This window comes from Pelophylax lessonae (assembly GCF_965119305.1).
Source record: "Pelophylax lessonae genome assembly, chromosome: 1".
NCBI classification, from domain to species: Eukaryota; Metazoa; Chordata; class Amphibia; order Anura; family Ranidae; genus Pelophylax; species Pelophylax lessonae.
In genome coordinates, this window is record NC_138768.1 from 744543174 (window position 1) to 744567218 (window position 24045).

Below are 24045 nucleotides of genomic sequence, written 5' to 3' on the forward strand. Positions count from 1 at the left end.
TATTGGCGTATAACACGCACTTTTTTACCCCTGAAAATAGGGGGCAATTTGTGTGTGCGTGTCATAGGGAAAATTTGTACCTGGATGCCTCGGAAGGGGGCCGGCTCTTAGTATAGAGGTCACATGTCCCGGCATTGGATCAGTGTTTTATCTATCATAACTGCCAGCCACGGAGGCGGGTCTGTGTGTGACTGCGAGCACCGAGTAAACAGGAGACCCTTCTGTGTAATCTGGCTGCAATGATGGGCAATGGCAAGGCTGCATATGGGCAATGGCAAGGCTGTAATGATGGGCGATGGCAAGGCTGCATATGGGCAATGACAAGGCTGCAATGGTGGGCAATGGCAAGGCTGCATATGGGCAATGGCAAGGCTGTAATGATGGGAAATGGCAAGGCTGTAATGATAGCAATGGCAAGTCTGCAATGATGGGCAATAGCAAGGCTGCATTGATGGACAATGGCAAGGCTGCAATGATGGGCAATGGCAAGGCTGCATATGGGCACAGTTCAGGCTGAATATGGACACAGATCAGGCTGCAATGATTGGCACAAATCAGGCTGCAATGATGGGCACAAATCAGGCTGCAATGATGGGCACAGATCAGGCTGCAATGATGGGCAATGGTAAGGCTGCAGGTGGGCACTGATACTTGTTTTGCTTCAAAGTTGTTTATTTATAATGTATTTTTTTTTTTTCTGAAACTCCCCTCATAAAATTAAGTTGCGTGTTATACGCCTGTGCGTGTTATACGCCTATAAATATGGTATATTGTTATGCATCACCAGTAATAAGCCACGAACCTGTCTCCAACAAAGTTAGCATAGAACAGCTTTGAAAAAGGTAATCTAGTAATACGCTGTAGAGTTTCTTCTAGCCAAAATGTCATAAACAGGATGATTTTTTTATATTATCTTCAGCTGAATGAATCATTAGGTGAGTGACTTGTCCCTTATCAGAGAGTGAGCGGAAGTTTCAGATAGTAGGGTCCAACTGGAAGGGAAACAACTATTGGTGTGCTAACCCATTTCCCCCAGGGAATCCCTTGTCTTGTAATACACGTGTAACTATAAAACAAGAATATCATTTATATAGTAATATAGATATAAAACACCAATTGAAAAACTTTAAAAAAATATATTACAATTGATCCAAAACCTGCTAGGTATCAGAAGTGTTTCACATCTGTACATTTTTCTTTATGAATATATACTGCTCAAAACAATTAAAAGAACACTTTTTAATCAGAGTAAAGCATCAAGACAATTTAACTCCTGGGGTATTGATCTGGTCAGCTAAGTAGCAGAGGGGGTTGTTAATCAGTTTCAGCTGCTTTGGTGTTAATGAAATTAACAACAGGTACACTAGATGGGCAACAATGAGACAGCCTCCAAAACATGAATAGTTTTACAGGTGGAGGTCACTGACATTTCTTTTCTCTACTCATCTTTTCTGACTGTTTTTCACTAGTTTTGCATTTGGCTAGGGTCAGTGTCACTACTGGTAGCATAAGGCAATACCTGGACCCTATAGAGGTTGCACAGGCAGTCCAACTCCTCCAGGAAGGCACATCAATTCGTGCCATTTCCAGAAAGTTTTCTCTGTCTCCCAGCACAGTCTCAAGAGCATGGAGGAGATCCCAGGAGACAAGCAATTACTCTAGGAGAGCTGGACAGAGCCGCAGAAGGTCCTTAACTCATCAGCAGGACCAGTATCTGCTCCTTTGGGCAAAGAGGAACAGGATGAGCACTGCCAGAGCCCTACAAAATGACCTCCAGCAGGCCACTGGTGTGAATGTCTCTGACCAAACAATCTGAAACAGACTTCACGAGGGTGGCCTGAGGGCCCGACATCCTCTAGTGGGCCTTGTGCTCGCTGCCTGACACAGTGGAGCTCGATTGGCATTTGCCATTGAACACCAGAAGAAGAAGCATACCTTCAGAGGTCTACTGGTATCCCTGCCTCAGCAGTTCAGGGCTCTGTTGCCAGCAAAAGGGGAACCTACTCAATCTTAAATAAAATTAAAGTCCTGCGAGCTACTAAGTGAACATTATTATCCCGAAGGGTTAAATTCTACTAAGCCACTGATACTGCCCACACTCTCCTAAATGTGCCATATGAATACAATTCGAAATAGTACCGCACTAATTATAAAAAAAATAAAAAAAATAAATATAAAAAACTTTGATATTTACTAATAAAGCACAGTGCTCAATACACGAAAAACAACGTAGATTAAATCCACTAGCAGTATATAAAAATATATATATTCATATCTGTGCAAAACAATAGTCCATGCAAAAGGTAAATAAAAAATACAAAAACAAATAAAGTGATAGTAAAACAGTCGTGAGCGCAATCTCCCATTAACAACTGCTGTGCCCAACCAGTGTTTCTTGCTCCAAATTGGTACTCAAAACAAGTGTTCCACTTTCCATTACTGAGCAAATTCAATCACCATGCCACCGCCACGTGCTTCTCCTCTAGTAATAATGTCACCTGAGGGAGTGTGATCTCTCCGCTTAAGTGAGATCAATGCACACCTTTTAGCTATCAGTAACCATGCCCCTTTTCGCTTTCAGTAACCACACCCACTTGCTGCTTATGGACTCAGGTCCAACTCAGGACTCAGGTTAAAGCAGGTCGCTGGCTTCCTCATCTGTGGATAAAGATTTGAGTTGTCATCAACATAGACATCTCTTTCAACTAAATGTCAAGCATCTGATCCATACTCACTTTCACCATCAAAAGCAGTCGCCCATAGGCCATACGTTGCAAAAGCACTTTGGATATCACAGGTCATCATGAGCCATGGGTAAGGAAGTAACTGCAGGGGATTTCTAAGCCAGTGAAGGCTAAAAGGTGTGGATTGATCTCACTTAAGTGGAGAGATCACATTCCCTCAGGTGAGATTATTCCTAGAGGGGGGAGCACTTGGCGGGGGCATGGTGATTGAATTTGAACACTAATGGAAAGTGAAACACTCATTTTGAGCACCAATTTGGAGCAAGAAGCACTGATTGGGCACAGTAGTTGTTAATAGGAGATTGCATTCACCATAGTTTTACTATCACTTTATTTGTTTTTGTATTTTTTACTTATTTACTTATTGCATGGACTATTGTTTTTCACAGATATGAATATACTGTATATATTTTTATATCCTGCTAGTGGATTTAATCCACGTTTTTCGTGTATTGAGCACTGTGGTTTATTAGTATATATCATGGTTTTTTTAATATTTTTTTAAATATTTTTTTAAATATTTTTTTTAACACTTATAATTAGCCCGGTAATATTTAGAATTCTACTCAATCTTAAGTGGGTAGTCATAACTCTATGGCTGATTAGTGTATAAATAATGTAGAGCAGATTATAGAATGAATGTAAACTTTTTAACTACAGTAACACTATGTTTTTGTATTGGTATATTATTGCTTATTGGTTGTTGTTTTTTGGATTGCCTTGTCCTTTGGTGTTGTAACCTGTAGCAACTGATGTACAAACACTGCTCAAGGTCACTCCAATAGATGAAAAGTCCAATTAAATTTATTAAAGATGTTGCAGTTTACCGATCCTTATATGTGGTTGCTGCATTTAAATTCAGTTTTTAGGCTTTTTTTTACCTTTTTTTTCACTTGATCCTGGCCAGTAACACACTTCCTGTCCTAGGGTGTCTGCAATCTGGATGGAGAAGCAATGGAGATACTGACAGTCACTAGCAGTCTGTTCACTGAGAACTGAGGGGTCAGCTGTCTTTAATCGCTCAGTTCTCAGCCTTGGATCCAAAACCTAGCTATTGCTAAATCTACTGGCATCCACATTATAAAACTAATCTATCTAACACTGTAAAGAAAGAAAATCACTATACTTACCTTTTCTGAAGCTGATCTGGTCCAGTCTCCAGGGACGGATGTTGTGTGCAGGAGAGAACCAACAATGGCTGTGAAATGCTTGGGAAGTGACATCACCCTTAGAGAGTCTATGGGGCTTCGGCTGTCGGCTGCCTCTTCTGCACACTCCCACAGTGAAGCCACTGCTGACAGCTCAGCGTGGGGCTGGAGCGGCTGCAGAACAGGTATATATAGTGATTTCTTCTTTACAGGGCTATATAAATTAGGCTTAGAATGTGGCTAAGAGTAGGTTTAGCGTTAGATTTTGGCTGAACTTCCATTTTTTTAAATTTTTTTTTAAAGCATGTATTTTTTTATTGAAAGAAAGGAGTTTTTCTCATGTTTTACACACAAACAAAACACTATGTCATACAAAAGTAAATGAAAAAAAAATAGGAGTCAAGAGAGACAAACAATATAAATAACAAACTTTGTACAACCTTTGATTGAAAACGAACAAATATCATGCAATCCAAAGCAATACAAAATCTTAAAGTAGATAAACACATCAAACTGAGATTGATTCCGAGACCCACCACTAGAGAACCAGTGCACACTTAGAGCATCAAATATCAATATGTGGGTACCAAACCTAGTGTAAGGCCCACTTTACCTATAGTACAGGCAGAGCGACTTCCCATTCCTCCTAATCGGCATCTAGAAAATCCATTTTAATTTAGCTACAGTGTGGTTGACTTTAACATGTTAAAAGCTATGGCTCTTCTAAAATAGTTTTTTAACTGTATGGATTGTGGTTTTAGAACATGTTAAAAATGTTTTGTCTTTTGTGTCTAAGGTTAGGTACAAGTACGGTAAATGGTTTCTGCAACTGTTTAGCTTACAGGGCTCTTCGAACACTTGGTAAACCAGTAGTAAGCATTTAGAAAGCCTCCAAATGCTGGAAAAAACGGAAAATTCCTATCATACTTACCGTAATTTTCCTTTCCTGATAGTCTCCATGGCAGCCTACGTGTGGGTTAACCCCGCCTCCACTCCAAGGGTATAGGACCCCCCTCCCATAAATTTCAGCTCTCAGGTACAGCAGGTGTTCCATATCTTAGCCGAATCCAAGACGAGAGGGTGGGTACTCCGGCTGCCATGGAGACTATCAGGAAAGGAAAATTACGGTAAGTATGATAGGAATTTTCCGTTTTCCTGTCTGTCTCCATGGCAGCCTACGTGTGGGAAATAACTAGCTCACTCCACACGGGTGGGAATGCTTTAGCAAAGAAAATTTTAATTCATGCTATTTGCAGACAAAACAGTCAAACCAAAATTAACTGAGGACAGAGAAGCAGGCTCTACACAATAGTGGGTCATAAAAGTATTGACTGATGACCACGAAGCCGCTCTGCAAATCACATCTGGAGCCACGTGCCGCGAAGCCGCCCAGGAAGTAGAGATACTCCTTGTAGAGTGCGCCGTCACCGCCTCCGGAGGAGCCAGCCCCTCAGCTCTATAGGCCTGTTGGATAGCTGCCACTATCCATGAAGCGATAGTCCTAGATGAAGCAGGTTTACCTCTGTTCTTTCCCCAGAACAGGACAAAGAGGTTGTCAGACTGCCTGAATGGTGCAGTTGCTTGAAGATAGGCTTTTAAGGATTCTCCTACATCCAATGGATGAGGATTGGACTCAATAGATGAACGGAAAGTAGGCAGGACAATCTCCTGATTCTGGTGAAACACTGAGGTGACTTTCGGATTTGAATTCAGCCTGGGTATCAGTACTACCCGATCCGGAAAAAAAGTCAAGAATGGATCTTTACATCCGAGAGAACTTAATTCAGAGACCCTTTTAGCCGAAGTAATGGCTACCAGGAAGACAGTTCGGATGGTCAGGTCCTTGATAGAAGAAGAGGAATCTATGCCCGATTTGGAGAGGGCATTTAGGACAAGAGGTAGATCCCATTTCGGGAACCTAGGTCTTCTCTGAGGATTGAGCCTGATTGCTCCTTTGAAAAATTGTTGGATTAGTGGGTGTTGGGCCCACATGACCCCGGAGAAGGCCGATAAGGCCGAAACTTGAACTCTAAGAGTTGCCACTGAAAGGGGCATATCCAGACCAGCCTGAAGAAAACTTAGTATTTCTTGAATCCCAGGGACTGAGGAAGACATACCTTCAGGGTATGCAGACTCCATGAATCTTGCCCAGATTCTACAGTATACTTTATTAGTACTTGGTCGTCTAGCATTCATCAAGGTGGAAATGGCTGTAGATGGGCAGCCGAGCGATTCCAACCTTTCCCTCTCAAGAACCAGACCGTCAACCGGAGAATTGCAGGACAGGGGTGCACTGATGTTCCCTGAAGAAGCAAGTCTGGTCTGAGGGGAAGAGGGACCGGGTCCCGGTAACTCAGTTGTAGGAGTAGCGGAAACCATGGCCTGTTCGGCCAGAAAGGCGCCACCATCACTATCTCCACATCTTCCGCTTGAAGTCTTTGCAGGAATTTGAGAATGATGGGTACTGGAGGAAAGGCATAAGCCCTGCTGAACTCCCACCTGTCGGTTAGTGCATCTGTCCCGTAAGCTTGAGGACACTTGCCCCTCGTGACATACTTCTCCAACTTGTGGTTGCAAGGGGAGGCGAACAGATCGACTTCGGGAGATACTCCCAACGACAGAATCCATTTGAACGACTCCACATGGAGCGACCATTCGTTGTGGTTCAACTGGACCCTGGACAGAAAATCCGCTTGAACATTCTGTGAACCTGGGATGTAAACTGCCGAGATGTTTACTAGGTGAGTCTGGGCCCAGGACATGATCGGGTCTTAAGCCCCGTACACACGTACCGATGGTCGGCTTACAAATGTTCCTCTTTTCTCCCCGGGATGTCGGTGTCTGCTGAAAAGTGCAAAGACAGCACAAGGACAGCACAAGAATTTTGTCCGCCGACTGCAGAAGTGATGTCATGTAATGGTTAACTTTCCCTGTGTTTTCTATTTTCTGAGCATGCCCAGTCTTGCAAATCTGCGGTCTGTCGGCCGAATTGTGTACTGACAGGCGAACAATCGTCCGTTCTGGTGTCGGCATACAAATATTTTCATGTTTGCACGAAAGACTTTTGTCCGCGGATTGTGCGCAGACATCTGTCGGAGGCACCATACTAACACGCGTACAATCGGCAGATCCTTCGTCCACCGACGTTTGTATGCCGACGATCGGTACGTGTGTACGGGCCTTAATTCTCGTAGCAGAGAGAGACTCCGTGTCCCACCTTGTCTCTTCACATAAGACACTGCCGTGGTGTTATCCATCCGAATCATTACAGATTTCCCCTCTAGCAGGTGTTGGAAAGATCGAAGACCCTGGTAGGCTGCTCGGAGTTCCAGTATATTGGAGACTGGAGTGTGTCTCTGAAAAGACCATCTCCCCTGTGTCATCTCTGTCAGACAATGAGCCCCCCAACCTGAGTTGCTGGCGTCTGTTGTGATTATAGTCCATGAGACTGGAACCAGAGAATGACAGTTGAGCAGATTCCTGCGTTGCAGCCACCAAAGAAGACTGTATCTCATGCTGGAGGAGATATGAATGTACTGATCTTTCTCTTCTGTGTTCCATTGTTGTAGGAACCCTTTTTGGAAGGGCCTCATATGCCAGAGAGCCCATTTGACCATTGGAGCCGTGGACACCATGGTGCCAATGATTTTGAGGCACTGAGAGGCCTTCAGCCGAGGAGAGGAAAGAGCCGGAAGGATTCTCTCCCTCACTACCGGTATCTTCTCTAATGGGAGAGAGATTGAATTCTCGACGGTGTCGAATTGCGCCCCAAGATAGACTAGGCGCTGAGTAGGCTCCAGCTGACTCTTTTGTAGGTTTAGCAGCCAGCCAAACTCTTTGAGGGTCGATATGACCTGATCTCTGTGTGCCAATAACTGATCCTTTTCTTGAGACAGAAGCAGAAGATCGTCTAAGTAATGATGTAGACGTATACCTTTCAATCTTATGAAGGCTACCACTGCTAGAAGAACTTTGGTGAATACTCTGGGTGAGGTAGACAGGCCGAAGGGTAGGCAAATGAATTGCAGATGCTGATTCCGAACACAGAAGCGAAGATATTTGTGGAAGTCGGTTGCCACAGGTACATGAAAATACGCATCCTTTAAATCTATTGAGGCGAGCCAATCTCCCGGCAGTACTGCCCTTTGAATAGTTGAGAGTGTTTCCATCTTGAATTTTTCGTTCTTTATGAACTTGTTCAGGTATGTGAGATCTATAACAGGTCTCCAGGCCCCGTTCTTCTTCTGGACTAAGAAGAGGGGTGAGTAAACCCCTTGAAATTTTTCTTGTTCCGGAACCGGAGCTACCGCTCCTTGAGCCACCAAAGCGTCTACATAGGCGAGCAAGACTTCTCTTCTCTCTTCTAGACAGGGTAAATGAGTTGAGATGAATCTTGGAACTGGATCTGCCAGAAATGACCATCTGTGGCCTGTAGAGACCGTCCTGACGGTCCAAAAGTCCGTGATTGAGGCCGCCCAGACATGCTGAAAATGGAGAAGACGTGCCCCCACCTGACATGCCTGGACGGGCCCAATCTCAAAAAGATTTAGTGGAATCTTGTCCAGCAGGCGCTGGATTTTTTGATGACCTCCGAGTAGAGGATTGACCATCTCTCCAGTTTCTTCGGAAATCTCTATTAGGCTTGTAAGAGCGTGCATCTCTTGATCTCTCCGTGTATTGCCTCCTAGGTTGAGGCTTCTTCTGACCAAATAGTCGTCTGTCTTGCGGGAGGAAACCTGACTTTCCGCCAGTAGCCTTGGCAATGGCGCTGTCTAGTTTGTTTCCAAAAAGGGAAGTACCCTCAAAAGGGATCTTACACCATGCCTGTTTAGAAGCTGGATCTGCAATCCACGGGCGAAGCCACAAGGCCCTCTTTGCTGTTACTGAGGATAGCATCGATCTGGACAGAAGACGCAGAACATCAATAGATGCTTCTCCTAAAAACACTGAAGCCAGCTTGAGTTCGTGAATAGGGGAACTTTCTACGGCTTCTTCCGAGAGACTTCCAAGTTTGGATTCTATATCGGAAACCCAGACTTCCATGGCTTTAGACATTGTTGCTAATGCCATCACAGGTTTGCAGGCCGCGCCGGCCGTCACAAAGATCCTCTTTAGGTCCAGATCTATCTTCCTATCCAAAGGGTCTTTGAAAGAGACCGCGTCATCTAGTGGCAAAGTGACATGCTTTGCTAATCTTGTAACTGCCGCATCCACAAGAGGAGCAGATTCCAGACGGGCGACATCTTCAGGTTTAAAGGGATATAATTTCCCAAGTTTGGAGGATAAGGAAGACTTACTATCCCCTTTACTCCATTCTTCAGTAATCACCTCTTGTAATTCAGAGAGGGAAGGGAAGTTGATACGCTCCTTACCAAGGTGCTTGAAGAACTTCCGCTGCTTTTTCTGAGGAGACACAGGATCCTCCCATCTGAGAGCTTCTTTAATGGCTCTGATCAGGGGTGAAACTAGGGCGAACTCATGGAGATTCACGGCGTTTAGATCTGGAGGATGAACTCCCACGAGGTCTGACAGGGTCTCTTTCTTGTGTAAATCAGGCCTGGGAGAGCTGATGGAAAAAAGAGAAAATCGGGGAGACACTGGATTTAGCCATGACCTAGGGACCAGCAAGCCCTCCCCGCCCCCCCCTCTGAAAAAATGCCAGCACCCACCTGTTGTGAGAGGGCTGGCCACAGGAGGGCGGTGACGCAGGATCCATACTTCAGGCCAAACAACCAGACTGATAAAGAAAGGTAATACATATCAGACACCATGTCAGTGATACATTGTGAGGTGACAACCCTCCGCCCCCCCCCCCCTCTGCAGTCAAGTCTTCATTGCACATACCTGTAGCAAGGAATCCAGAGACACTGGGAAGCTGCCGCAACGCCCACAGTACATTCCCAAAGTACAGGGGAATCGTCAGCTGTTTAAATCTCCCGCCGGAATGACGTCAGCGGTGATGCGGCCGCGATCGCTAATGCGCATGTGCGAACCAAGCCTCGACTTCGCTCGCGGCGCACTGCGCATGCGCGGGACCACGAAGCGTCTACTGATTGGACGCTAGAAGCAGAGGAGGAAGAGGAAGGGTTTGTTGGAACGCAGGAAGGGTTTGCTGGAACGCAGGAAGCGTTCCAGCGCCATTGGGCCAAACAAACAAATTGTACAGTGATAGAAAAAGAGACAAACAAAGTGTACATAAATAACAAATACCGCTGCCATGAAGGGAAGCAATGCGAATCTTCAGACCCATGTCAGAGAATGCCAATCAAGCTTCAGTCAACCGCAGAGAGCAGGGGATTTTAAATGTCACTCACCCGCCCGTGGCTAGGCTCTGGACATGCAGACACCATCCAAAGTATCCTAAGGTAAGCTGGACGTAGTAAGACATCAGAAGTGTAGGTCCTTGGAGGAGGACAAAAAATGAACACCTGCTGTACCTGAGAGCTGAAATTTATGGGAGGGGGGTCCTATACCCTTGGAGTGGAGGCGGGGTTAACCCACACGTAGGCTGCCATGGAGACAGACAGGAAACAGAAGATTAGAAATAATAATGACATACTGTAGTAGTGAACTACTCTTTAAAGGGCTGGAAATCACCTAATAACTACCGTATTTTCCGGCATATAAGACGACTGGGCGTATAAGACGACCCCCCTAATTTTCAGGTTAAAACATAGGTTTTGGGCTATACTCGTTGTATAAGACTACCCCCCTTCTGAAGCAAGGCAACACCATTGAAAAACATCAGATTTCTCATAGATCTCCAAGGTACCCCAAGTACTGTAATACATGTCATCTCTCATAATATCTCCAAGGTACCCTAAATATAAGTATTACCAGTAGATGTAATCTCAAGACGCTGGCTGTGTGGGAATCCTGTACCGGTATACTGTATGTACTGTAGCTTCGGCTACATACAGTATACCGCGCTGAGCCAATCACAGTGAGCGATTTACTCTATTATTGAATGCAAAGCCTGCTCGGATTGGCAGAGTCAGAGAGGCGGGCTGATGTTACTCCGCCAATCTGAGATGGCTTTGCATTCAATAATAGAATACATCGCTCTCCCTGATTTGCTTAGCGCGGTACACTATGTAGCCGAAGCTACGGTACATACGGTGTACCGGTACAGGATTCCCACACAGCCAGTGTCTTGAGAGATTACATCTACCGGTAATACTTATACTTAGGTTACCTTGGAGATATTATACTCGGTGTATAAGACGACCCCCCATTTTTGGGGGATATTTTTGAGGTTCAAAAGTAGTCTTATACGCCAGAAAATACAGTACTCAAATGATTTGAATGGAGAGGGGATGAGGGAGCACAAGCTGGTATTAGTGGCTGAAAGCTTTGAACCACTGCAGAAGGCCTTTTTCAAAACCAACTTTAAAAACTAGCTGCCTAAAATTTTACCTGAGAATTAACTGTCCTTTTCATTTACAATTCTATTCATTCTGTCACTAACTAAAAATTTAGCTAAAAGCACAGAGAAGGGAGTTAATAGTTGGAGCCTTGAGTCTGCTGGGGCTGCTGGCATCACATCTAAGATGGTGGCAGTAGTCTCAGGACTTTTGGAAACCTAAAAAAGGAAAGCTTTTTCAGGTAAATAATGTGCCTGATATACGCTAAATGCACATAAAATGTTATGGGAAGATTTTTACTGAAATGAATGATCTGACGAAATGTTTACTTTAAATTTGTACAGTGAGTGGTTAGTAGGATATTGAGAAATACTGTATGCTCATCATGCACAAACTCAATCTATTACAGTCACACTGAATACAGTTTATTCCTTTTTAAGGCAACATAATGTACAGCATTATCATATTACATGTTAGGGCAGGAAAAACAGAGGTGCTAAAGTCTGACAATGTGTTAGCTTTTCTGATTTTTTTAATAGATAGGGTTCCAAGAGCTCAGCAGCAGCATGGTATTTTCTCAAGAAAACAAATGAATATCGGCACTGACAAAGGAGCCTGATTGTAAATTTATATCAAGACCTTTGATTGGTTCTCTCCCACATATACTTTGGGACTGCCCCTCCTTGAAAAGTTATTGGAACTCGGTGTTCCAGTGCCTCGCTTCTTGCACTGGAATTCTGAGGAAACCATCCATGGAACTAGCTATTCTAAATTTAAACCTAGACACATATCCTCACATGTACAGGCGGATAATAATCCATGTACTGCTTGCTGCAAGAAACATGATATTGAGAAATTGGAAATCCAAGGTTTTCCCGAATTTGTCGGAAGTCATACACTCAGTGAATGAAAACGACCTACTTGAAAAAGCGCTATCTGTCAATAACCTAACATATAGTAAATTCCAGAAATCCTGGGATGCTTGGCCTTATCTTACTTCTGAAAATAGATTGTCTTGAGATCCTTACTAACTAGGGAGGTTGGAACAGGTCCTCCTCTGTTCTGGAGACACTGATCCCTTTAGGTTCCGGACGGGGGAGTCCTGCCACGACTCCTGACTCACTTGGCACTGTATAATATCGCTGAAATATGTCTCACAATTTAATCCTTGTATTATGGACTGGAAACTGATTATACCAATGTTTTGCTATTCGTATTCTCCTTATGTTGATCGTAGAGGCCATGCAAGCAGGCATGTTTTTCCTAAGAATTCCAAGGTTTGATAAAACGTTTCAAAAAATTTTACAACAGTTTTTTCCTTTTACTAGGTGCTTTGTGTATGGTATCAGTGTTAGGAGGCTCCTTAGAGCATAGTTTTCATTTTTCAGCTTTTTCATTTTATTTGGAATGCATAATAATTTCATTTTTATTAGTAAGAAATACCTAATCATTCAGAGATAAAAATATACTGTATATCTGCCCAGTAGTGTAAATTAAGTTTAGTACGCACACAGTGAATCCGTATTTCTTTGCAATGCAGAGATCTGATATCAAAAATTTGAATGTAATGTAACCTGGTCTGTCAGATCTTTGATAACTTTATGACTTTCTACTGTTCTTTATTATAATACAGATTGTACATTACACCCATGTACTTTATATACACAACATGCCTACTGTATACATACGCACTGTGGAATTTTGTATTCTAGTACATGGTGGATTGATGACTATGCATAATGATCTTTAGGCTTTGCTAGAATAACATGTTTGTTTCCTGACATAATCAGGTACGTCCTTGATAACCAATACACAAGTTCTTGTGGAGCCAAATTCCCTGTGAAGTGGTCACCACCTGAGGTCTTTAACTACAGCAAGTTCAGCAATAAATCTGATGTCTGGTCCTTTGGTAAGAAAACTGTAGAAATATATTCAACTAAATACACATTTTTTACCCTGGGGTACCTTGGCCTGCATTATCCTGGCCCCTAAAAGGTAGCCTCTGACATTAGATCACTTCTGCTTCTCTGTGCAGGCTCTGACCTGTGTATGAGGATTCCCTGTATATTTCTGTGGTGGACTCTTATAAGAAAAGGCAGAGCAGAGCAGGACATGTAAAGCCAGAAGCTTCACAAAAGAATACTGGGAAAGGGATAGCAAAACTATCCAGCCTTCCCCTCCCCTTATGGTAAACAGGTTTTGTTGGTGGGGTCTTTAAATGACAACATTATAATGGCTCACTCAGTTAGGCTTTTCTTTTATGAAAAGGGAATTTGACTTATAAACATTAAAAAGCCATTTAACACATATAGCTTGATAAATGCATAGCCCAATGTTTGACATCTGTTTGTGCTCTGGCTGTCCAGCAGTCAGCACTGGAAACTGCCTGCTATTTACCATGATACCATTCTACTTATAGGGGTTAATTTACTAAAGGCAAATAGACTGTGCTGCTCTAGAACTTAGTAAATGAGGGGATACTCTGCTGACTTCCATCATCCAATCATGGAGCCAATCATCCAATCACGGAGCCTACATTTAGATGGGTGCACCCTCTTTTGTCTACAACTAAGTGTGATGTTTGTGCAGATTAACTGTGACCTTTCCCCTTTTCTGGAGCAACTGTATTAGCAAAGTGCAGAGTTTTTGCATTTGCCTTTAGTAAAGCAACCCCATGGTTTCACTCAGTCTCCACATGCTAACTTGTTAGTCTGTAGATTAAAGTGTCACTAAAGGCAAAACTTTTTGTTTTTATTTTGGATAAAATAAGGGAGAAGTAATACCCCCTGTCAAGTTTTTTTTGTCACCTGTGTTCCATTGGGGAAATTTCCCTTCACTTCCTGTCTCATAGCCAAAACAGGAAGTGAGAAGAAATCCCTCCAAAGTGAGGGAATCCTGTCGTGTTACCAGAACAAGTGTCCTCGCTGGAGGATTTCCCCTCTATTCGTGTTCTGATGTCAACCCAAAATTTGGGATTTTCTTTTACTTTTACTTTTGGTGATAATGGTAAACAGGACAAATAGAGATGGTGAATCCCCTACAGGGGCACAGACAGCAGTAAAAACTGGCTAGGGTTCTAAGCCCTCTCTACTCTATCCAAAATGAGAAAAAAAACAAATAAACATTTTGCCTTTAGTAATACTTTGAAGCCAGTAACACCAGACCTTCACAATCCTACCTGCAGGGTGAGCAATGGGACGGAACTTTAATTTATTGTCAAGTGTCCCTTGTACTGGCTGTCATACTTGAAATCTGAAGAACTGCCCCCCATACGTCATTAATATTCTTCCAGTGCTGTGGTGGTTAATATAAGCGCTCATTAACCTTCCTGGCAGTCTGATTATGTCAGAATTTTTGTGCTAAATGCGGTACATTGTTTTGCATGCAAATATGTTGTTTTATATTTTAGACCTGTAATTCTTAGGAATAACTCACTTAAATCTGTCCAAACAAGAGTCTAGTAGACATCCCAGGTATGATAAAGTTTGAAACACGAAATCATAAATTATAATGTAATAATAATAAATTTCATCAAATTCTTCATTGTTTTCGAAGTGGAGATATTTCATTATGAGGGAGAATCTGTACTCTGACATGACCGTGCCAAAGAATGGAGTGGCAAGTAATGTACTGGTTGTCCAATACCACTTCTGCAGGGGTTTCCCCACCACCCCCTGAAGAATTATTAGGCCCAGAAATTTCCAAATGTTATCTTTGGTCACTGGTTCCCACTTTCTGCATCTTGCAAACTTCCGAAGTGTAGTGCATTGCTGCTCTGTGTACCGGTTTGTCTCGGTAACTATTTTTTCAATAACCTCATCAGTCAGAAATAATTGTAGGTATGCCAAGGGGTTGTCATGGTCAACGTCAACTTTCATACCAGGTGGTCCAATAAATGGGAATCTTGGGGGTGCTGCCTGATCCGTACCGCAGTCAATAGAGCACCAATTCTGCACATCGCTGAGCTCAGTCGCAGAATCGTCGCTGTCATCACTTTTAGTACCTGATGACGAATTTTCCCACGAATCACTATCACTCAGTTCTTCAAATATTTCCGATTCATTGTCGCTGTTTTCAAGTTCGTGTAAAAGCGTTTTTGACGCCATGAACGGTATCAAATTTCCAGGCACAAAGTACCGCAAACAGTATAGGCAGGGCACTGGAAAAGACACTAGGTGAAATGGCATGATACAAAATTGTAATCCTAACAGATTACACTGCATCATGTCTTTTTTTTTATTTAATCTCCACCCCCCCCTGCGAACACACAGCGGGAGGATGGCTGGAGGAAGGCTGGGGAGGACGGCAGGGGATCGCAGGGGAAGGTGAGTTTTATTCTGGGGTAATCCTAAGTGTGGCTCAGGGTTACCGCTTTTGGCACTGATTATTTACCCCGAGCCACACTCGTGAATACCAGTAGGGAGGTTCAGAGTGCCGACTAAGCCTGTCCGTTCTGCCCCTTCCTCCATTTATAGAAGCTGTACAGTAGCCTCCATGTTTGAAAAAAGATCTATGAATGGAGGAAGGGAATCTTTAATTAATCCGCCCATTCTCCATTCATATCGCTTTTTATTGGTGCAAACTTTAGTGCCGCTTTAACCTCCTTAGCGGTATTCCCGAGTGTGGCTCAGGATTAATTTTCAGTACCAAAAGCAGTAACCCCGAGCCACACTCGTTATTACCCTTGAATCACACTCACCTTCCCTGTGATTCCCCGCTGTCCTCCAACCATCCTTCTGCTGTCCTCTCACTCTGTGCTCTGCAGATACCGGCACTTGCCTTCCGGTTCCCTTTCCTGCGAGCGTTGCGAAGCAGAGGGGTGAAACTGGCGGCAAATTCAAAAATGTAAATGCACTAAATGAAATGATACAAAGCTGTGATCCTAATGGATCACACTGTATGATGCCATTTCACCACAGGATTGCTTCTGGTGACTTTTCCAGTGCTGTGCATGTGCTTTTCCAGTTCTTTGTGCCTGGAAAATTGAGAACAGCCATGGTGTCCAAAAAGCGTTCTTTGTGCAAAAGCGCTTTTAGACGAACTGGAAAACAGCATAGCTTGTGGAATTTGGGAAGTATATCAAATGATTTTTCAGAATTTCCAACGGAGCGATGTGCCAAAACGAGACATCAGAATCATCATTGTCGTCACTTTCCATACCTGATGACGAATTTTCCCACGAATCGCTATCGCTCAGTCCTTCAAGTAACTCTGTTTCGCTGTCGCTGTTTTCCAGTTTGTCTAAAAGCGCTTTTGCGCAAAAAGAACGCATTTTGGACACCATGGTCGTTCTCTATTTTCCAGGCACAAAGCACTGGAAAAGCAAAGGCAGGGCACTGGAAAACTCACCAGGTGAAATCCTATGGTGAAATGGCATGATACAGTGTAATCCGTTAGGATCACAGCTTTGTATCATGTCATTTAGTGTATTTACATTTTGAATTTGCCGCCAGTTCCAACCCCCAGTGTCGCAACGCTCGCGGGTAAGGGAACCGTAAGTCAGGTGCCGGCATCGGCCGAGCACACAGCGGAAGGATGGTGGGGGGAGGACGGCGGGCGATCGCAGGGGAAGGTGAGTTTTAAATTATAAACCAACAGATTTCCATGCAAAACAATGTACAGCTTTTAGCACAGAAATCCTGACATAATCAGACCGCCAGGGAGGTTAGTGAATGGGGGGGCACAAAAGGTGGGCATAGTTGGCACTCTTGATGAGTGCCTGTGACAGGTCTATTGTTTGTTGTTAATCCCCACATCATCAGAGGATTACTACTTTGATGTATGGGAGGTGGGGCCAAATGGGCTTTGGACTATCAACTAGGACTTTCAACTATGACAGCCGTCACCAGCACCAGGGACACTTTGCATTAAATGTAAGTACCGTACCTTGCGCTGATTTTTAAAAAAAACATCCTTCCTAAACTAGGCTTGAAAATATCTTGATCAGACAGTGCAATTCCTATCGAGCAAATGGTGTCACTTTGTTTCTTCACAGGTGTGTTAATGTGGGAGGTGTTCACTGAGGGTAAGATGCCCTTTGAGAGCTACTCTAATGTGGAAGTGGTAGATATGGTCACAAGAGGCGAAAGACTGTATAGACCCAGGTTGGCTACAAACAGAATTTACACAATAATGATGGCATGTTGGCACGAGGTAAGGCCACAGGAAAAAAATGTACAACTGATATTGTTTTTTTTGGTGTGACCTAAACATACATCCGATCTTTTGCTAGTTATGGTCCTGCCCATTAGTGAACGCACAAGCAATGGAAACTGGTGCAAAAATGGAGTTGTTACCTATTGAGCCAGAGAATGAAAACAGAATCCTAAATAGCTTGTGTTGGCTGTTTATTTGCTGCCTTAGCAATTTACAAACTAATATATTAAGAAGAAGTTCTCTACATCCATGAAAATGCTTTATTGGCTAGAGCAGCCTTTTTCAACCAGAGTTCCGTGGCACCCTGGGGTGCCTTTAGGGTCCTTCAGGGGTTCCTTCAGGATCCTTCAGAGGTGCCTTGGCAAAATGCCTAAAAATTGCCTCAAATTGTTGAAAAATTGTCAACAAAGCGGATAGTAGAATAATCTTGCCTTTTTTGCTACATAAAGCTATAGGTTTTTATTGTGCAGCTTTACGGGTTTGATCACTGTGCAGACCATCTGCCAGCCTCCTAACAACTGATGAAGTCATAGGATAAGAAGGAGTGAGTTGGGCACCTGAGGACATCCTTGTTTGCCTCTCTTCTGCCTCTTTTCATCAGCATTGGGGTCACGTTAGTTGAATGAGGAAAGAAACAGAGAGAAGAGAAGAGAAAAGAAGAGAAGAGAAGGGGATGTTTGTGCTAATAACACCTCTGTAAGTGATTGGTCAGGGGCATGATACCCTCATCTCCTGCAGACATATAATCCAGTCTTGCTGTTGTGCAATTGGAAAAATAAATTGCATAAAAATCTAATGATTCCTCAAGTAAAGTATTGTATAAGTAGCTTGCACCACAAATACCAGACTGTCCTGCCACTGTTACTGCATAGAAAGTTTTACTGTGTACCTAACCTTTTCCTTGTCCCCCTTTTCTTCCCGAACTAAGCTAGTGTAAAATGGTGTAGACTAATTAAATATTTAATTATTAGGATCTTCAGTCTTGCTCTTGTTGCTATTAGAATGCTGTAGCCAGGTCCAAGCAGCAGCAGGGATGGTATTTAGGTGAGGCATAAACCTTGATATGCTGGTTAAGTGAAGGAATCCAATTTGTGTTTATCCTTCACTCAAGTGCCACCCTTGCCATTAATTATTTTAAATAATTTAAATAATTATGGTCCTAGTAAATGTATTATACTTAATCTATTTAGCATAACTTAATAATCATTGCCTAATGGGCATTACGTATACAGCCATCTGCTTCGTGCACCAACTACAGCTCTAAGCTATCATGTGACCAAATGCCAGAAGCTACAATGCAAGCTAAAAGTGGAATATGCAAAAAGGACTGTCATAATAAACTATGCTCACCAATCTCTGTGGCACACTTTGCATGATACACTTTCTTTAGCCCAAATAAACCTGTCTTTACCATGAGAGGGCTAGTTGGTTGTTTTGCCCCACAGGAAAAAATGTTCCTACTCCTCCCTTGAGTGGAACCCAAGGGTTGTCAGACTAGCAATAGGTAAGTAAGAGTTTTGGCTTGCTTTAATAGCAAATGTGTTTAAACCTGGTATCTACTTTTATTGTACTGCCCCAAGGGCGGGGAGTGAGGGGGGAAGGGACACTGTTTCATTTTGTTTCTACTGTATGTCTCAATTACCAAATATTCTCCGGCTAAAAAACTGGTACCTGTAAAGAGAGGGGCTACTTAAAATGGTTGTAAAAGCTGAAGGTTTTTTACCTTCATGCATTCTATGCATGAAAGTAAAAAGCCTTTAGTATGCAGCTCCCCCTCAGCCCCCCCCAATACTTTCCTAAGCCCGCTCTCAATCCAGAAATGTGCACGAGGCGCGGGGCTCTCCTAGGTCTCTCCTTCCTGATTGGATGAGATGCAGGAGCCATTGGCTCCTACTTCTGTCAATCACAGACAGTGAGGCGGGAGCAGGGGGTGGGGCCGAGCCAGGCTTTCTGTGTCTTATGGATACAGAGAGCTGGCTCGTGAGCAAGCATGCACGACTGCCCCCACAGCAAGCAGCTTGTTAAAAGGCCACTCGGCAAGGGGGAGGGGCCCCAATCACTGGCGGGGGACCCAAGAAGAAGAGCATTGGGGATGCTCTGTGCACAACCACTGCACAAAGGAGGCAAGTATGACATGTTTGTTATTTATCCCCTCTTAGCCTAGGTTGACACAGGAATGGGTCCGGAAAACCAGGGCCACTGATAACACCGTACAACTGCTCCTGCTCCTGCTTTACTAGACCGAGCCCCATCAGCTCCACAGGGGGGCTTAGGCAGCTTTACAGTTCATTTCCCAAAAATTAAAAAATAGGGCTTTCTAAACTACACCCCTTCTCCTATTTCCATAGGGGGGTGTATAATTACTGTACAGTTTTCTGGGCCCCATCAGGTCAACAGTGAGGTGAGAGCAGAGGAGAAACTTTTTTTCTTAATTTTTGGGACGAATGTACATAATTCCTCCCTGCATGTGGCTGTGCTGCTCAGTTAGTCCCGGCCAGGTGCTGCTGCCCACTGCCTTCCCTGGAAGAATGATCTTATGATGCTCCACCCAGCTCCTGTCCTCAGGTGCCGAGACTGATGTGAGGCGACAGGCTGCTGACAGGGAGCAGCAGGAGAACTGTGTGACTGCACTGCGCACAGTGAGTGGTGAATATCTGGATAGAATTCTCACTGCGTCCTGTTATAGAACACACAGCACAGCAGGTTATGATCATTAACATTATGATAATCACACAGGCAGCACAGTAAGCAGGTACTCTGTCATACTGTGCCACATGACTGTTGGGTGCTGATTTTTTTATAGATGTCCTGTGTTAGTCTGCAACAGTACAGCCATAAGTTAACAAAGTCAGCACCCAACTGCAATGTGTCAATGGGGCAGTAAACACGTGCATCTGAGATGTGTTTTTACTACCCCCAACCTCTCCACTTTAACCGCTTCCTGTCCAGCGACATACTGGTACTGCAGATGCAGCAATGATTGAGATGTAATTTTTGGTAGTCCCCCCCCTCCCACCGCCACTTTTACAGGGCTCTCCGTAAAACACAGTGAGAGGAACTGATGTTGTTCCTCCTAATGTGTAACCTCAGAAACTGGAAACGGTGAGAGTTTTTACACTTCCGGTTTCAGCTTCATGAACACAAGATGTTACAGGCTTGAACAAGCAATTGATAAAACCGATCTTGGTTTGGTCAGATACTTTGGAGGCCAGAGGAGAGGTGTGAGGTCTAATAGACCCCAGATCTCTCCATGTCCATGCTATCACATGTTTTGAGGCGGGGCCAAGGGAGGGGCCAGGGAAAGGTTAGAGGGCTGGGTTTAAGGGGGCTCCATCAGTTAAGACTATGTGGGTCCCCGTGATTTCTAACATTGACCCTGCTGGGAACACGTGTAAATTGCATGCATTCCCCGACCCGCCCTGCATTCTTCCTAATTCCTAATGGCATCCCACACATCAGAATACAAAACCTGTTTTTGGGTATGTGAAACTGCATGGTATAGCAGCACCATGCGGACGTGTTTTTAAAAAAGAGTCAGTAACTTTTTCCCTGTACCTTCCGCAAACGCGAGCCGCACCACCCACAAAAGTGTAAACTTAGGCTTAGATTGAAATGTAAGTCCATACTCTGCAGGTTCGGTTTCTAATTTTAGGACATCTGTAACTAAAAGATTGCTACTAACAAACTTGTGACTGATGCAGTTTATTATTGTGGAGAATATTATAATCTCTTTGTTTTCGGTTTATAGAAGCCAGAAGGACGCCCCAAGTTTTATGACCTTTTGGTGGCAATCGGCCAGATACTAGAAGGAGAATTCTGAAGATTTGGAAATAGTTATACTTCACTGGCTGGATTTTTTTCTTGTTAGAAATTGGACTTCTAAGTTGTTGGACATACATTTCCCATATGTGGTTCCTACATGATTTCTTTTTACATGTATTTTTAGAAAATCTGGCACACTACCGGCTTTACCAAACTCAAAACCCTGTTTGTTTGATGCAATTTGTCCCCTGATCTATTTTCTAGATGAATGTCCTGAATGCTATGAAAATTTTGAAATATCTGTGAATGACAAGTAAAGGATTTCTAAAACATATTTTTTTTTTTAACTGTGACGCCTTGCTGCGTATCTGTATATAACATGTATATTTATAGAAATATATTTATGATAAAAAGGTTGTTTGTATTTGTGTTGGATGTTTTGCATTATTTCTTTTATTTGTTTGATGAAATAGACTTTGGGATTGGGACAAATTATAAAGAAATGTAATGTGCATTACAAATGTGCATTGCGCTCCGCTGGCTGAAGTGAGTGGAGGGTAAAAAAAGAATGACAGTCGCTTAAAAAGTTGTTAAAATTGTTAGATTGCCTGTCAGTCACATGACGTACTTTTCTTCAAACACACTCTCTCTATCTGCTGCATTAAGCACATGGTACCCTGCATCTCATCGTAGGCAACACACTGTTGGGTATGAAATACAAAAAAACTATCAGCGCAAACCTATTATATGTGATAAATTAACTCAACACCAATTCACTGTGCATAAATCAGGTGTGTGAACTTATAAATCAATAGTGGTGTCCGGCAGCATGCACCAATCGTGTTTCACAAATCACAATAAACTATAAATCATACAAAAATGTGATGCGCCAGAAATATAAAATCAAAAAGTGATGACAATAAATCATATCCAGTTCATAAGGCACATAGCAATGTGTGTGCTTCCAATAAAATGATATAAAGAGTGTCCCGTGTTTAGCTAAAATAACGAAGGAGTGGCTTCACAACAACTCCGTGACTGTTCTTGAATGGCCCGGCCAGAGCCCTGACTTAAACCCAATTGAGCATCTCTGGAGAGACCTAAAAATGGCTGTCCACCAACATTTACCATCCAACCTGACAGAACTGGAGAGGATCTGCAAGGAGGAATGGCAGAGGATCCCCAAATCCAGGTGTGAAAGACTTGTTGCATCTTTCCCAAAAAGACTCCTGGCTCTATTAGATCAAAAGGGGGCTTCTACTAAATACTGAGCAAAGGGTCTGAATACTTAGGACCATGTGATATTTCAGTTTTTCTTTTTTAATAAATCTCAAATAACAATGTCAACAATTCTGTGTTTTTTGTCAGTATGGGGTGCTATGTGTACATTCATGAGGAAGAAGAATGAACTTAAATGATTTTAGCAAATGGCTGCAATATAACAAAGAGTGAAAAATTTAAGGGGGTCTGAATACTTTCCGTACCCACTGTATGTACAAAAGATATAAGCAATTTCACATTAGCAGATCTGCTGGCAGATCGGTATCAGCTACTCACTTGCTGTAAGTGATACCCGGGTGAATCCGCTCTGTCCGGCATACGATCTCGGAGGTCACGTGGTCACGCCCCAGGGCGCCGTGTTTGACTCGTATTTTGGCATTCCTCTAACGAGGTGTTGGCCTTGGGTACCGTTAAGAGCAAGGTTTTTTGCCTTGGCAGTCTTCTATTACTGTCCTTTGGCTATGCATTCTTTGGTTTGCACCTTTATGCAGGGGGTTCGCCACCTGGCTTCCCCAGTCGGGTCCCTGTTGCCTCCGTGGAATCTCAATTTGGTGCTGTCGGTTCCCCAGTACTAGCCATTCGTAAATATTTGCCAGCTTCCTCTGCTTACATTGGCCCAGAAGGTGTCCTTCTTGGTGGCTATTACTTCTGCAAACAGGATGTCGGAGCTGGTGGCTTTGTCTTGTTGTTCACCTTACCTAGTGATTCACAGAGATTATGTGGTGCTTCACCCTTGTCATTCGTTCCTTCCTTAGGTTGTTTCTGGTTTTCATCTGAATGAAGACATTGTGTTGCCTTCCCTGTGTCCTAAGCCTAAATATCCTAAGGAGATTGCCTTGCACTCTCTGAATGTGGGTTGGGTGATCAGGGTGTACCTTACGGCAACCGAGTCGTTTAGGAACTCAGCCCTACTATTTGTCCATACAGATAGACCTCACAAAGGGTTGGTTGCATCTGCCGTGACCATTTCCAGATGGACAAGATAGGCGGTGGTGCAGGCCTATTCTATCAAGGGTCAGGTTCCTCCGTTTCTTGTTAAGGCGCATTCTACACAGGCGCTTAGTGCCTGCTAGGCCTTTATGGGCCATCAGGCGTCAGTGGTGCAGGTTTGCAAGGCGGCCACTTGGTCGTTTGTACACACTTTCACAAAATTTAGAAATTTAAAAAATAGATGTGCTGGCATCTGTGGATGCTGCTTTTGGGTGCAAAGTATTGTAGGCCGTTGTCTGAGAGGATTAGTCCTCTTTAAGGGTGCATGTTTTTTCAGATGAGCTCCAGTTGTTCCTGGTTGAGCTCCATGTTACCTGATTGGCTAGGTTTAGCCTTTTGGGAATTTTTCTGCTGTGTTTTTTCCCACCCCTCATGGATAACATTGCTTTGGGACGTCCCAATGGTCAAGAAGATTCTGGAGCTGTGTCCGTCAATGAACGAAAGAGAAAATTGGATTTTTGTCTTACCATTTCTCTGATGTTCATTGGTGGACACAGAACCCACCCCTCTATTGAGTTGGGTTATTTTTCTTCTGACACTGCTTGCAACTAAACTAAATGCCTATAGCAGGAAGTGGTAGTATACCCCCTGGGACTGCCC

General features: G+C 43.5%; 1 protein-coding gene across 2 annotated transcripts in view; it reads left to right on the plus strand.

The window, feature by feature from the left end:
• Positions 1 to 21379, plus strand: part of TEC (tec protein tyrosine kinase) — a 198591-nt gene extending 177212 nt beyond the window's left edge. For both annotated transcript variants that reach the window (XM_082259608.1, XM_082259607.1), the window contains exons 16-18: positions 13047 to 13165; positions 17252 to 17409; positions 21161 to 21379. In XM_082259608.1, the coding sequence (XP_082115734.1) occupies positions 13047 to 13165; positions 17252 to 17409; positions 21161 to 21232 (349 nt within the window). In that variant the 3' untranslated portion in view covers positions 21233 to 21379. The remainder of the gene's footprint in view (positions 1 to 13046; positions 13166 to 17251; positions 17410 to 21160) is intronic.
• The last annotated feature ends 2666 nt before the right edge of the window (positions 21380 to 24045 follow it).